This window comes from Protopterus annectens, chromosome 10.part0, assembly GCF_019279795.1.
Source record: "Protopterus annectens isolate FY-2018-M chromosome 10.part0, PAN1.0, whole genome shotgun sequence".
In the NCBI taxonomy this organism is placed as follows: domain Eukaryota; kingdom Metazoa; phylum Chordata; order Ceratodontiformes; family Protopteridae; genus Protopterus; species Protopterus annectens.
The window spans coordinates 57,673,896-57,688,343 of NC_056744.1; the positions used below are offsets into that span (position 1 = coordinate 57,673,896).

Genomic DNA, 14,448 nt, shown 5'->3' on the forward strand with positions numbered 1-14,448 from the left:
ATATCAACAACCTACTTCTTGGAACTATTAAAGCAAAATATTTTGACTGTGCCAATTCTAAGGACTTAGATTTATTACACTCTACTTGTCAAGTGGCAAAGCACTCTTTACACTGTGGATATGACGCATTAGAAGCCTCTAGCAGGGCAGCAATGTTTGAATCTGTCATTAGGAGAAATCCATGGTTGAAGGAACAACCTCTACCTGATCATGTCAAATCCAAATTAATTGATGCACCCTTGGATAAAGACCACTTGTTTGGAGAAAAAGCAGAAGAGGTGCTTAATAAGATGGAAGACTAAGCAAAAGCTATGCAAAGAGTAAAAGATTTTTTCAGATTCAACGTAGATTCAGCAGGAATTTTCCCTCTAAGCACTGGTCCTTTCCTGCTCCTAGCAGATAGGAGCAAGCTAAGCCCTGCAGGGACAGGCCATCCAGGTCCCTATCCCATGGACAACAGAGAACCAAACAGTGGACCACTTCCGCCTCTTAGGCAGGGAGTTCTAAGCCATCCCTCTATGGCAAAAAACTCTCAATGACTCCCACTTCCCCTTCTGCCTCCCTTTCACCCACCAAAAGCTCAGCGGAAGGCTGTCCCTCTGCAAAGAAAATTGGCTGTCTGTAACAAAGGACCAATAGATATTAAAGATAATTTTTCAGGGATACAAATTCACATTCAACGAGCTCCCAATTCTCAGGGGGTACCCAGACTTGCCTCCAAATCAGTGGGCAGAGGCATTAAAACATGTCCAAACTCTCATATCCCAGGGTACAGTAAAAGCCTATTCCCAGAGATCAAACAGGCAAATGCTTTTATTCCTGGCTATTCCTTGTTCCCAGAAAGAAGGGCACTTGGCGCCCCATCCTGGATTTTCCATTCTGAATACCTCCCTGGTGGTCCCCAAATTCAAAATGTTAACCTTGCAGCAGCTGCTGCTTATGATGACAAAAAATGCCTGGTTAGTGAACATGGACCTAAAAGATGCCTACCTCCACATCCCCGTAAGGGAGTCCTGCAGGAAATTCCTGCTTTTCAGAGCAGGCTGACAGCACTTTCAGTTCTCTGCTCTTCCCTTTGGCTTATCTACTGCTCCCAGGGTTTTCACGAAATGTTTGATCCCGGCCATAGCATTTTGCAGATAGAGAAATAAACAGGTTTACCCTTATCTGGACGACTGCCTCGTTCAGGTAGTGTGCAAAAAAAAGCTGCTCCAGGACCTTCACTTTGTCAAAACCCTCCTAACTTCATTGGGGTTCACCATCTATGAGAAGAAATCAAAGCAAACAATCTCCAGGAGGATCATTTTCCTGAGAGCACTGCTGGACACAGCATCCCAAATGGCCTTCCTATCCCCAGAAAAGCAGAGCTTCCTGCCCTGCCTGTCTACTTTACCTAACTGGCATCCAAAAGTCACCACACAGCGAGGAAGTTTCTGCAAGCATTGGGGTACATGGCATCTTGCATCCTTCCAATTCCTCTGGCCAGGCTTCACATGAGGAAACTTCAGTGGTATCTAAAGAACCTTTGGTGTCAACACTCTCACAGCCTCTAGAGACCTCTCTCCCTCTGATCCCCTGTATAAGGTCGGAGTTTCTCTGGTGGGCAGGGGCCAGTGCCAAGAACTAGGGTCTCCCCTTCATCCTCCACCCTTCTGGGCAGACCATCACCACTGACGTCTCAGACATTGTTTGGGGCACCCACCTAGCAGGCAGTTGCACCCAAGGTCTTTGGGATGCCCAAGACCTTCCCTTACATATCCACCAGAAGGAAATGATGGCAGTGCAAAAGGCTCTGACATCCTTCCAACCCCATCTCAGGCCAGGGGATGTCCTTCAAGAATGCAACTGCAGTCCTGACATATGGGTTGTCCTGCCTCAGTCAGCCCTTCGGTCGGCCGGATTCCAAAGTCTGGGGTCCGGCGTCGACTGATGTCGCCTCCTCCCCGACGTCAGAGCGGCTGGGGTATAAAGGCATCCGCTGACGCCATCTTCTTCAGTCTTTCTTGCAGCGCGGTGCCCGAAGCAGAAGCAGTTCGCAAGTGCCGGTCGGTCAGCTCCTGTGTTTTCAGTTACCGAAGTCATCTAAAAGCTAAGTACCCCGTTGGGGAACATTTTTCTTGCCTCAGCCGATGTCAGAAAAAATTGAAAAAGTTAATAATTGTTTGTCTTGTGGTAAACAAATACCTCATAAGGACTTCCATTCTTACTGCCTTCCCTGCCTGGGCCCAGACCACGACGTCTCGGCCTGTGCTTGCTTTAATAAGAACACACTCAGGCGCCGGGCAAAATTTGCCGAAGACTTTTTTGGTGATACTTACGCTTATATCATGCCGTCAGAACAACTGACAGCACATATTACCAAAAAACGCAAGGACCGGGACCGACATCCTCGGCCCGTGTCATCCACCGATACCACGCCTAAGCCCTCTGCGAGTGCATCGGTCTCTTCGGAAGCGGTAATTCAACCGCTCCAGGCTGACGACACCGCTTTAACACGTACTTCGGTCCCGGAGATTTCCCCGGTGCCGGTTGTTGATTTCCCTCCCGAAACCGAAGCTCTAGATTTACCTGACACCATACCAGTGGATAAAGTTACCCCTGCATGTGGGGCAGCTAGGCCTCCGGTCTCCATGTCCATCAAGGCCTTCACACTTGCTAGGGCTGCCAGCCAGGCTAAGGCCCATCCTAAATGTATTTCCCAGGGCCCCTCTACTGATAAACAGATCATGACTCTAGCTGCAGATCTAATCTCTCTTATCAGAGGTTCTCAGTCGCATCCAGACAGAGGTTCTTAGCCACCTGCAGATAAAAGGCCTAGAACTGAGCAGACAGATACCCTCTCTTCGGATGAAGCCTCTGGGGATTCAGAGCACTCAGATACCCAGAAAGAATCCTTCCAGGCCTACGAGGACTCTGATGCTGAGGAATCAATTCCTTCTGCCTCTCCTCCAGAGGATATTTCTTTTGGTGAAGTTCTCCACTCCATGAGAGAACATTTTCAGTGGCAGGGTCAGGAATTTTCTGACTCCAGGAAAAGGCTACGTACCTTCCTTAAGTTACCCCAGCACAGACCTTTAGCTATTCCTCCAGTGGTGGATGTCCTGGATGATGTATACTCGGACTCCAGTGCTTCCCCTGATTCTCTCCCTCCTGCTCCCATCTAGCCAGACAGATATTACAGGGTTCCTGAAACTCATAAGCATCTCTTTAAGGCCCACTCTGTGGATCTAGAAACTATTTCACAGGGGCCCAAAGGAGTGGCTACTTCCTCGGCCAAAAACCCTCTGCCCGCAGACAGGGAAGCTAGGTCCCTGGAGAGATGGGGCAAAAAAGTTTATACCTCTTCCACCCTTGCCATGAGGTCACTTAACTGTCTTTTTCATATGTTTCAGTACCAGGATTACTTAATGGATGATTTGCAGAAAGTTAGCCTCTCCTGAGCCTATAGATAAAAAGGCATTGCAGGATTTGGTTCATAACACTCAGCAGGTTAGCAATCATTTTCTTCAGTGTGGTTATGATGCATTGGAAGCTTCATGTAGGGCAGCTATGACAGGGGCCGTTATACGTAGACATGCTTGGTTGAAAGAACAGCCACTGCCAGACCATGTTAAAGTAAAGCTCCTGGATGCACCTCTGGAAAAACAGAAGTTTTTTGGTGCTAATGCACAGGATGTGTTGAAGTCTATTGAGGAAAAGGCAAAATCAGTACAGCCAGTTAAGGATTTCCTCCAGGTTCAGCCACCCAGATTCAGCAGGAATTGGCCTTCTTCAAAGAATTGGTCCTTTCCAGGCACTGACAAGTTTCAAAGGGGAAAAAACAGGCGTGCTCGAGGTAGAGGGCAATACCGAGGCTCCTACAGGGGCCGCCAATGGCAACCACCAAATCAGAGAAGTGGCGCAGGGAGTTCAGATGCACCACAGGGACAATCACAATGACTTGACTTTCACACCGCCGACCAGGGCTCAAAGAGAAGCACCTCTAGGCAGAAAATTATCCTTATTCTCAAAGAACTGGCACATTTTAACCAAGGACAAATGGATTCTGGACATAGTAGACAAAGGTTACAGGTTCCACTTCCATACCTTACCAACGAGACAAGGCATGCCAAACCTGCCACAAAATCAAAGGGCAGAGGCTCTCATACAAGTTTCAAAGCTGTTACAAATAAAAGCAATAGAAAAGGTTCCTCCTCAAGAACAAGGCCAGGGATTCTATTCAAGACTGTTCCTTGTTCCAAGAAAAGAAAAGCAATGGAGGCCTATACTAGACTTGTCCGCTCTAAACACTTTTCTCAATGTGCCAAAATTCAAAATGCTGACGTTACAGCAACTCCTTCCCATGCTGGGCAAGGGGTCTTGGCTGGTTACTCTGGACCTCAAGGAGGCATACCTGCATGTCCCAATCAGATACAGTTGCAGAAGATACCTCAGATTTCTGGCACCCACCTAGCAGGCAGTTGCACCCAAGGTCTTTGGGATGCCCAAGACCTTCCCTTACATATCCACCAGAAGGAAATGATGGCAGTGCAAAAGGCTCTGACATCCTTCCAACCCCATCTCAGGCCAGGGGTTTTCCTTATCAAAACAGACAACACCACAGTAAATGGGGTACATCAACAAGCAGGGAGGGATACAATCTTACCCTCTGTGCAGGCTAGCCATGAACCTCTGGCTGACTGCCTCCTCCATGGGATTGCACCTAATAGCCCAATGCCTACCAGGGATCAACCGCACCCTGGCAGACCACTTAAGCAGACGCTTACTGGACCCCCATGAATGACCGCGCCACAAAAAAGATCTTTTTGCAAGTCGCTCAAGTGTGGGGAAATCCGGAGGTGGATCTCTTTTGCTTGACACCTCAACCACCAGCTAAATACATTTTGTACCAGGGAGTATCACCACCTAGCATGGAAGGTGGATGCCTTGACCTTCCCCTGGAACTCCCTCTTAGTGTATGCATTTCCCCCCCTCTGCCTCTTATTCCCAAGGTACTCATCAAGTTAAGGGAAGAGGGACCTGCCTCTTATTCCCAAGGTACTCATCAAGTTAAGGGAAGAGGGACCCAAGGCCATCCTCATTGCTCCAGATTGGCCCAGACAGCATTGGTACCCCTTGCTGCACAGCCTGACATCACAGCCTCCCAGGCAGCTTCCCCAGATCACAAACCTCTTGATTCAAGCGGGGGGGGGGGGGGGGGGTGCTGCACCCAGACTTGCAGACTCTCAAAGTATCAGCATGGCTGATACTCCCAAAGTAAGTAAGGGACTTCCGTTAAGCAAGCAGGTCCTAGACATGATCACACAGGCCAGGAGGCCCAGCACCAGAAATCTTATGCAGGGAAATGGAAAAGATTCTGCTCCTGGAGCCAGTCCAGAGGGGCCAGTTCCTCACAACCTTCTGTCCCTCTTACCCTGGACTGTCTAGCAGAATTACTCAATAGTGACCTCACCTACTCTTCTATTAAAATCCACACCTCAGCCATTTCAGCTCATTTTAATACAGACTAGCCCCTGTTTTCTCATCCTTTGATTAAACAAGAGCTCAGAGGGGCTTCTAATATCAGACTTCCCAGAAGGCCACCCACGCCAGCCTAGAACCTAAATTATGTTTTGTAAAAACTAACCTTACCACCCTTCGAATCTGCTGCTTCAGCAGAATTGAAATATCTCTGCACAGACAGCTGAGATACTACCTGGACCGTACTAAACCCTTCAGAAAAATGGGCCAACTTCTTGTCAGTTTTGCCCAAGGAGCAGAGGGGAAGCCCATTTCCAAGCAGACCGTTTCCAAGTGGATATCACATTGTTTCCATTTTTTGCTACAGATTTGATGGGAAACCTCCCCATAAGTCTATTCGTACCCATTCCACTAGGGCAGCCTCCCCTTCCACAGCATTCCTCAGAGGAGTTCCCACCAGAGACATCTTGGAAGCTGCCACCTGGACCTTACTCCATACCTTTACAAAGCATTACCACCTTCCTCTTTTCTCTAAGGCTAGGGCAGGATTTGCCTCTGCAGTTCTGCCAGGCTTACTTACCCATGCCTAGGTCTCTAATCCACCCCTCTCCTCAGCTTAGGGAATCCTCCCACAGGTGATGACTGCAACAGTGAAACATGAAGAACATAGTACACTTGTGTGTACACTTAACATAAATGTAGATGTTAGAGTGTATTCACTGTTCAGTCCTGGTTTCCCTTCCTTCCCCCTTATATCCTCTTTCATTAGGGCGACATAAGCTTCTTGGGGTGGTTGCTGACCACTTTGCCGTACTTCCTGGGGCTTCTGACTGGTTAGGGCAAGAAAAAACGATATAATGGCATCAGCTGCCTTGCTTTATAGCACTGACAACCTGACGTCAGTCTACAGGCGACAGCAGCTGACTCAGAAAAACACTGACTCTGGTATTCAGGCCGGCCGAGGGCTACCACAGCAGGGATAACCTACAGGTGATGACTGTAACAGTGAATAAACTCTTAACATATACATTTACGGTAAGTGTACACAACTGTACTTTTTAAACTTCCCACATGGATCTACCAGGCTATCAGTGGAGCCCATAAGTTCCGTGGGCTAGTCTGAAAGGTAGCCTTGAATTGAGTTCTACCTGTGTTTTTCACCATGTGAGTTTTTTTTCCCTTATGAAAGGTAGAATAGAAATATTGACTTGTGTGACTGGGAATGGTATCACTGCAAAATTCTCATTCAGTAATTCTAGTGGAACTAGAAGTGAGTAACGATGTTGTATACCTCAGAACTCTGAAATGGTATGTTGTCATGGTCCTTTCCTTCTTCATGGTTGTCTAGAAAAAGAGCATCTAGGAGAATATCTGGTCATTTGTGAGAAAATTTGTTTGCAAATCTGTGTATAGCAGTGTTACAGAAACACTGGGAGACAGAGAGACATACCCAGTCTCTGACAACATGCTAGGTTGAAATTCATGGCCTTCCAGATCTCCACCATGGAGTCTGCTTGAATCAGCGAGCCATCCAGGTAAGGGTAGATGGGCTGTTTGTCCTGCACTATACTGTTACTGGCGACAGGCATTTTGTAAAGACCCTGAGTGCAGTAAACTAACAGAAGGCAAGGAGCTGTACTGAAAATGATACCCCCCTCTAATTCTTTGAATCTTATTATCCTTCTATATGCCCTAGCAGTTAGAATACAGAGGTAGGCATCCTTTAGAGCCAGGGAGACCTGAGGGGTTAACGGAGGTAGATGCACCTTCTTTTATGTGTACCAAGGTGAGCACTGAGTAAAACCATAAGTTTTCTGCTGCATTTTATCCATTTTTTTTATATCCCTCCCAGTCCAGCAGCTCCTTCAACTGAGGAGGAATTAGCAGTACTTGATTGTTTTTGATACCAGTGGGATACTGAAAAAATGGTTTGTATCCTTGTCTAAGGATGTTCTAGACAAACTGATTTCTGGTAGTGTTTTCTCATTCTCTCACAAATAAAAATAATCATATTCCTGCTACCCATGGAGTTTCAGGAGGGTTGTGTTGACTGAGTCATACCTGTTTTTTCAAGGGGGGGGGGGTGCAAAGTCCTGAAGGCCCAGAGGCCCATTCTTTTTCTGTACCTGTAAATCTCTCCCTTGTTAAACTTGCCTTTGTCTTGTTTTGGGGTAGAGAAAACCAGGACTTAGATGATTATATTTTGCTGAACATAGGCACATATGATTGAAAATAAAAGCTACTTAACTAAGTCAGTGGTCTTTCCCTTTTTCTTCATGTCTTTTAAAGACACTTTTCGCTGGTGGTCCAAAGAGCAGTTCCTTATCTTAAATGCATTTTTGAACTTTGCCTTCATATGATCTGACGGGGCTATGTCTTCAACCAAGCTTATCTCTGAAGAACTGACCGTGGATGATGCACCCACTGTATCCCATTCATAATTTGTGGAGTGCTTGCAACCTTGGATGATAGTCCCATAATTCCAGCATCTCCTGTTTCAGGTCCTGATGGGTGATCCTATCTGCCTAGACCTCCTCTTCTCCATCAGAGATTGCTGATAGTTAAACATGCATATGGCAGTTTAAGGCTCTAAAAACAAGCATAGCAGAGAGATAGGCATTTCCATCAAATGATTGATTGTCTCTCTCATTGGGAATGGAGTTTCAGGATTGAGCCAGAGAGGATCCCATGATGGAATCCAGGGATGACAACCACCACTGGATTGGAAAGAGGGTTTTTGTAAAGAAACTTTTTTGTGTATTTTTGGATTGGTAGAACAGAGAATCCTTGATCTGGTTGAACTGGTCATGTTTCCTAGTAACAGGAGGAAGAGAATCCAGCTATAGAGCTACATTGGAAAATGTATTCTCCAAAACATCTGTAACTGGATGAGCAGCGAATGCTTTTGGCTCTGGCAAGCCCATGAAGGCTCTGTCGTAACTTGGCATTAAAGTATTCATTGGTCCCCTGTTGGAATTCCATCTTTATCGTGTGAAGGGTGTCCCCAAAAGAAAGGTTTTGTTTGTGAGGCAGAGGATAAGGCATCCATGGAGTCATAAATGGAAAGTAGAGAGGTGTGGCCCACATTTGCCAACTCATCTCTTTCTGAATCTGGCAGGGTATACAAATTCTGCATAGGAGCAGATTCCACTCTTCTTTCAGAAGGGTCCCCTGATACCTCAGGGTTTCCAGAGCTGGTTGGCTGAACTCCTAAAAACTCATAAACCAGTTGGAACAAATTCTGTGAAGAAGCCTGGGACATGGGCAAGGCTGAGGGTCTGCTCAGCCTCGACCGATGCAAGCTGGTGAGTGCTGGTTTGGGACTTTTGTTCTTTAGCTCTCCAGTTTTGTTTTATTTTTGTATGTGTGTTTTCACTGTCCCAGGGCTCTCAGTTTATAGGTGGGCAAAGAAAACTTCTACTTCCTGATCTCTGGGTATCTCCTCACAAGCTAGAATTGAATGCATACCTCACCCCCATCTGCTTACAAATTGGGCAGTAGCAGCCAGGGCTGTTAGAGACCTCACAGACAACCAGAAACTCTGTGGCTTTGGTCACTAAGGATTTTCTGGGAATTGAAGGCATGGATGGCTGCTTACAGTTTGTTCACACCAAAAGTTGCTGCTTCTTGATCAAGCTGCAGAGTCAGGGCTGCTAAAGCAGCTGAGTTCAGTTTTGTCAGACCTATGGAAACTGTCAAGCGTCTTTCTACAGTCCTCTGTTTCCTGTCTTACTTCTTGTAGTATCAGTTTTACAGGTGCATATACTTTTGAGGGAGGGTCCTGGAGGCCTTTTCTGACTTAAAGCCAGTACAGAACCATATGTGTGCCTCTTGGGAGCTTGCATACTCTGGAGAGACTGTGCTGGCCTTCTGATTAATCCTCTGGGTGAATCTAATATAAAAGAATATGGAAACCCATATGTGGTATCTGCTTCCCACAATTGAAAGAATTGTTTTTCTTTACATATACTTTAATAGCTGTGTCAGTATCTGAATTTTACAGTAATGTCACGAATATACCAGAATTACAAAAATATTCACTTATGCGGTGCTTATCCTTCTTGAGGAGCAAGCCAAACTGCTGGACTGACCTTGTTTGGACACTGCAGTAAGTATCCTAAAGATGGCTTTTTCCATTGCCCTTCATTTCACTGATATTCTGGCGTCCAAGTACACGGGAGAGTCTACTGAGGTCATTAGGGAAATGTACAGCTCTGGGGGTCCGGTCAGCCTCCAGTTACTTTCAGGCTGGATGTTCCATTAAGGAGGACTGCAGCAGTAAACAGGAACATCTGGAGGCTTCTATAAAGATTCCATTGTGGAGGTAAGGGTGGAATGTGTTGCTGTAGTGATGCCTGCTTTTATCACTGTTAGCCCACTGCATTGAGTGTTCTGTTAGTTAAATTTTACTTTATGAAAGCTCAGTCTATGGGGACTTATTGACTTGGTAGTGGTGTATGATAGGTCACATGTTTGAAAGCAGGAATGGAGTGGTAGATTACTTTCTAGCAGGATAGTAGTTAGGATTGCACTGAACCTCTAAATGTATGTTTATTGACCTGAATGGTACTTGAAGAAAAAGTGATTTGCCAGTAGAACCTACTAGTAATGAAAATGTGGTGAAGTGGCAAAATGAATTCTTTGATTCTGTCTGTTTATGCACATTATATTTGCATACATGGATCCATACATATTTATGCATTAAATTCATAGATTATATGTCTATCTATAGATCTTTGTCTCTCTCAGTATACATAATATATGTAATGTATCGATAGATACAAAGATAAGTCATGATACGAGGATGACAATTGGACAACAAGGAAAATGCATTTATTTCCTTTATTAAACACGTGGGCTGGTAGTTAGATTGCAGGAAGTGTGTGTGTGTGTGTGTGTGTGTGTGTGTGTGTGTGTGTGTGTGTGTGTGTGTGTGTGTGTGTGTGTGTGTGTGTGTGTGTCTGTAGTTCACTGCCTTTTTTTCCCTCTGGGAATAGGACTTTATAACTGGCATGCATGTAATTGTTATTATAATCCATAATCATTGTCTAATTTGTATAGATTATCAGTGTAGGAATTTTCACTATTTTTTTTAAGGTTTGTGTCTTCTTTGGTACTAGATGGGGTCCCATTACAGTCTACTGCAGCATTAGGCAGGTTAAGGCGGGTGATATGTTGTACAGCTCTGCCCTCTGCTGTGCCATGTGTAACTTGTACTTGCAGTTCTTTTGCAGCTGAGAAAGCAAGAAAATCCTTGAGTTGTTAAAACTAAATGAACTTTTCCTAGTGTCAGCAGTCAAAATCTAAAGGGAGAGGCATGTTTCTTCAAATCTAATTGTATAAGCGTTTGCATTAGCAAACACAGAAGTTGCAGTAGAGTTGGCAGAAGAGATCAAGATGGAAAACAACTTTTTCAGTACACAGTAGAAAGAATGATGGTAGAGATGTTCTTAGGCTGAATAAAAATGATGGGGGATTGCCGAAGAATTGGGGGAGGGTGACATACTGAATACACAGTTTGCATTGAGGGAGGGTGACAGATACTGAATACACAGTTTGCTTCAGTCTTCACAAAAGAAAGCAAAAGTGTTATGCTTGGAGAAACGCTGGGCAAAATAGGGCCAACAGTGGACAGAAAATGCGGTAGAGAAGTAGGAGGTGGAGAGGTAACCAGTTGCCTTATGGGAGGATAAAAGCACAAAGGAAACCAGAGCTTCTTTCTAAAGTCCTCAGAAATTTGACCAGTATGGTGGCAGACTCCGTGGATAGAGATGTCTTAACAGATCAGTGGCTAATGCAGAAGTGCCTGAGCATTGGAAGACAGCAAATGTGGTATACGAAGGGGAATAGGAGAAGCCCAACAAACTAATGCGCTGTTAGCATAACAACACTAGTAGGGAAAATTGTAGAGCAAAACTTTAAGGAACGTCTAGTAGCATTTCAGGATGTCAGCAACCAATAAAGGTTCATGGCTAGCAGGAGTTGTAATTCAAACCTGATCAATTTTTTTTCCATTTAGGTTACAGGTAAATTTGTCAGGGGAGTGCCAGCAGGTATGGTGTGCCTGTACTTCATTAAGGTGAAGGTTGATAGGAAAACTGGAAGGTCCTGAAGTACGATCAAGAGTGAGAAATAGGATTTTGCATGGCTGAATGGTAGAACATGGGTTGTTCAAAGAGGAATTACAGACATACCTAGTAGAGTATGGTAGGGGGCTGCCTTGAGTCCATTACTCCTCAATGTCAGTCTCAGGTGTATGTGAGGAGCTAGAGAAAATCAGCCTGCCTTCATGAAGGCTCAACTCATCTGTGCAACCATGCTGTGGTTTCAAATAGATTTGTATACCTGTTACTGAGGCAAGAAAGAACTGAAGATGGAATGGACAGATGTCTCTGTAATACCAGGATATAACCCATATGGGTAAGGCTACTTCACCCTGATTATTTGAACATCTTCTGTTAATGTTAATTACACAAATGAACTTTCCTACAGAGTTTTACATTCTGGTGCCTTGAGTTAAACAGATTTAAAGATTAATAGAAGATATTTTTGCATATTTTACTTGTTTATCAACATATGCATTGTTATTTGGTACAGAATTTGAAACATTGTATCTAAGTAGTAGTAGTTTTTGTGAAAATTTGCAGAATGTCTGAACTTCCTGTTTTGAGTAATGCTTGAAGTCTGTCCTATTCCAATATCTGCTGTCTGAGTTAGTGGCAATGTATGTGAAGAGCAACTCTGGTTACTTTGAAAATTCTTCTGTTGCATCTAGTCTCAAAGAAGCACAGGACGAACTGGCTGAATTTCAGGAAGAAAGTCGAGAACTGGAGGCTGAGCTGGAGACTCAATTAGCACAAGCAGAACATAGAACTCGAGATTTACATGCAGAGAACCAAAGACTGAAATTTGAAGTAGAATCATTAAAGGTAATTACTGTTGAACTTTACTCCAAAATGCCTTTTTGTTTTCTCAAAAATAATTTTTATTGTTATGTTATTTAAAAAGTGAACATATTGATAAAGGATATACAGATTGTTTTTATATTCACAAAAGTAACAAGCCAGCTAATAACATATCTAGCTGTTTACACTGTTTATATATGCCTAAAATAAAAAGTGAGAATATTATTGTATAAATATGTAGAGAAAAACATATGAGAATTAGATGGTTTAAAGAAATCGTATCAAGTATCTTTTATACATTTTTGATACTGAAAATGACATTCTCACAGTGATTTTTTTACCTTTTTAATTTCTGTTCTTACTATGCAGCATTATATTACATTGACATTTGCAGTTAGATCTCCTGCAACAGTGTTCAGTATTTTTCTCTCTCTAAATTCATTATGTATTTATACTACTGCATATTTGTGTGTGTATTTATATATATATATATATATATATATATATATATCTGTGTGTGTGTAATAGGTACACCCACACACAGATATATATATGTGTATGTATATATATATATGTGTATATATATATATATATATATATATATATACATACACACACATATACATACATACACATATCTATATACACACACACACACACACACACACACACACACACACACACACACACTGTATTTCTTTCTAAGTAAGACCTAACCAGAGAGTAAGGCCTAGCATGGTTTTTCCTGGGTGTTCATGATATAAGCCCTACACCAAAAATAAGCCCCAATTCCGATTCTTACAGTAAACAAATCATCACTCATACTTGAAGGTTGAGATCCTTGGCCCATAAACCCATGCAGTTGTACTTTGATCGGTCAAAGTACAGACAACTTTGAGGAAGGCAAGCCATGGTAACGAGCAGCTGTGGTAGTGTCTTCTCTTCATAACCGGCACCATTTTGTATTGCCACTCCAGTCGCGCAAGTCTTAAATTAACCCTCGAACCCCAGAAAAGATGAGTGCAAAAAGAAAGAGCTATTCCGTCGAGTACAAGAAAAGAATCGTGGAGGACTCCCGTGAAAAGAACCTGATGGCTTTCTGTAAAGAGAAAAAGTTAGATCTACGAATGGTCCGAAAATGGCGAGCAGCGTACGTTAACCTCAGTCAACATGCTGATGAGGGAAAAGCTAAGAAGTGTAAGTGTGGATCAGGTCAGCAACCATTTCCTGAGCTTGAAGACATCTGTGAGTGGATTGCTAACAGGAGAGCAAAGGCTTTGGTTGTGCACAGGGCTGATATTCAAGCATTTGCCCTTGCAATAGCACCACAGTTAGAAATATCCACAGAAGAATTCAAAGCAACACAACATTGGCTGGATGGCTTCCTTCAGCTATATGAACTGTCTCTAACAAGATCAACAACACTGTTCAAGCTGGAAGATACTGAAGTTATTAAACGTGCACTTGTGTTCAAGTCCTTTGTTGATGGCATTGACTTTTCTAAATACCAACTCTCAAACATGATTGCTATGGATGAAACTGCAGTGTTTATGGGCCAAGGATCTCAAACAACAATTGATCAGAGGGGTGCATCATCAGTCTACATTCCCTCCACTAGTTACAAGATGGTACGTGTTACCTGTATTTTGACAATTCATCCAGATGGAAAGAAAACCCCATCTCTAATCATTAGTAAGGCCAAGAAAGATAAGATTGAACATGTTTCAGGCATTTACATTCTTGAAACCGAAAAAGCCTGGTGCACACAAGCTGGTGCACACAAGCAGGTATAAGGAAGTGGGTCGATGTAATGCTGCCACTTGTTTTGCGAGGTGGCGAAAGAGGTCTGCTAGTCTGGGATTCAGCCAGCACTCACCGTGCTAAAGAAACAAAGAAATTCCTAGCACGGAAGAGAATAGATCAAATAATGATTCCCACAAGAATGACTGCCTATCTCCAAACTCTTGATACTGCAATGCACAAGGCATTCAAGGAAACCCCAAAAAAATTTGCAAAATTTTTGGAAACCCCAAAATTTTAAAAAAATTTAAAACATTTTTGAAAATAGGAAAATTTGGAGAAA

General features: G+C 43.6%; 1 protein-coding gene across 2 annotated transcripts in view; it reads left to right on the forward strand.

The window, feature by feature from the left end:
• NDEL1 (nudE neurodevelopment protein 1 like 1) overlaps positions 1–14,448 on the forward strand; it is a 565,699-nt gene that overhangs the window by 203,902 nt on the left and 347,349 nt on the right. For both annotated transcript variants that reach the window (XM_044085020.1, XM_044085019.1), the window contains exon 3: positions 12,236–12,389. In XM_044085020.1, coding sequence (XP_043940955.1) covers positions 12,236–12,389 — 154 coding nt within the window. The remainder of the gene's footprint in view (positions 1–12,235; positions 12,390–14,448) is intronic.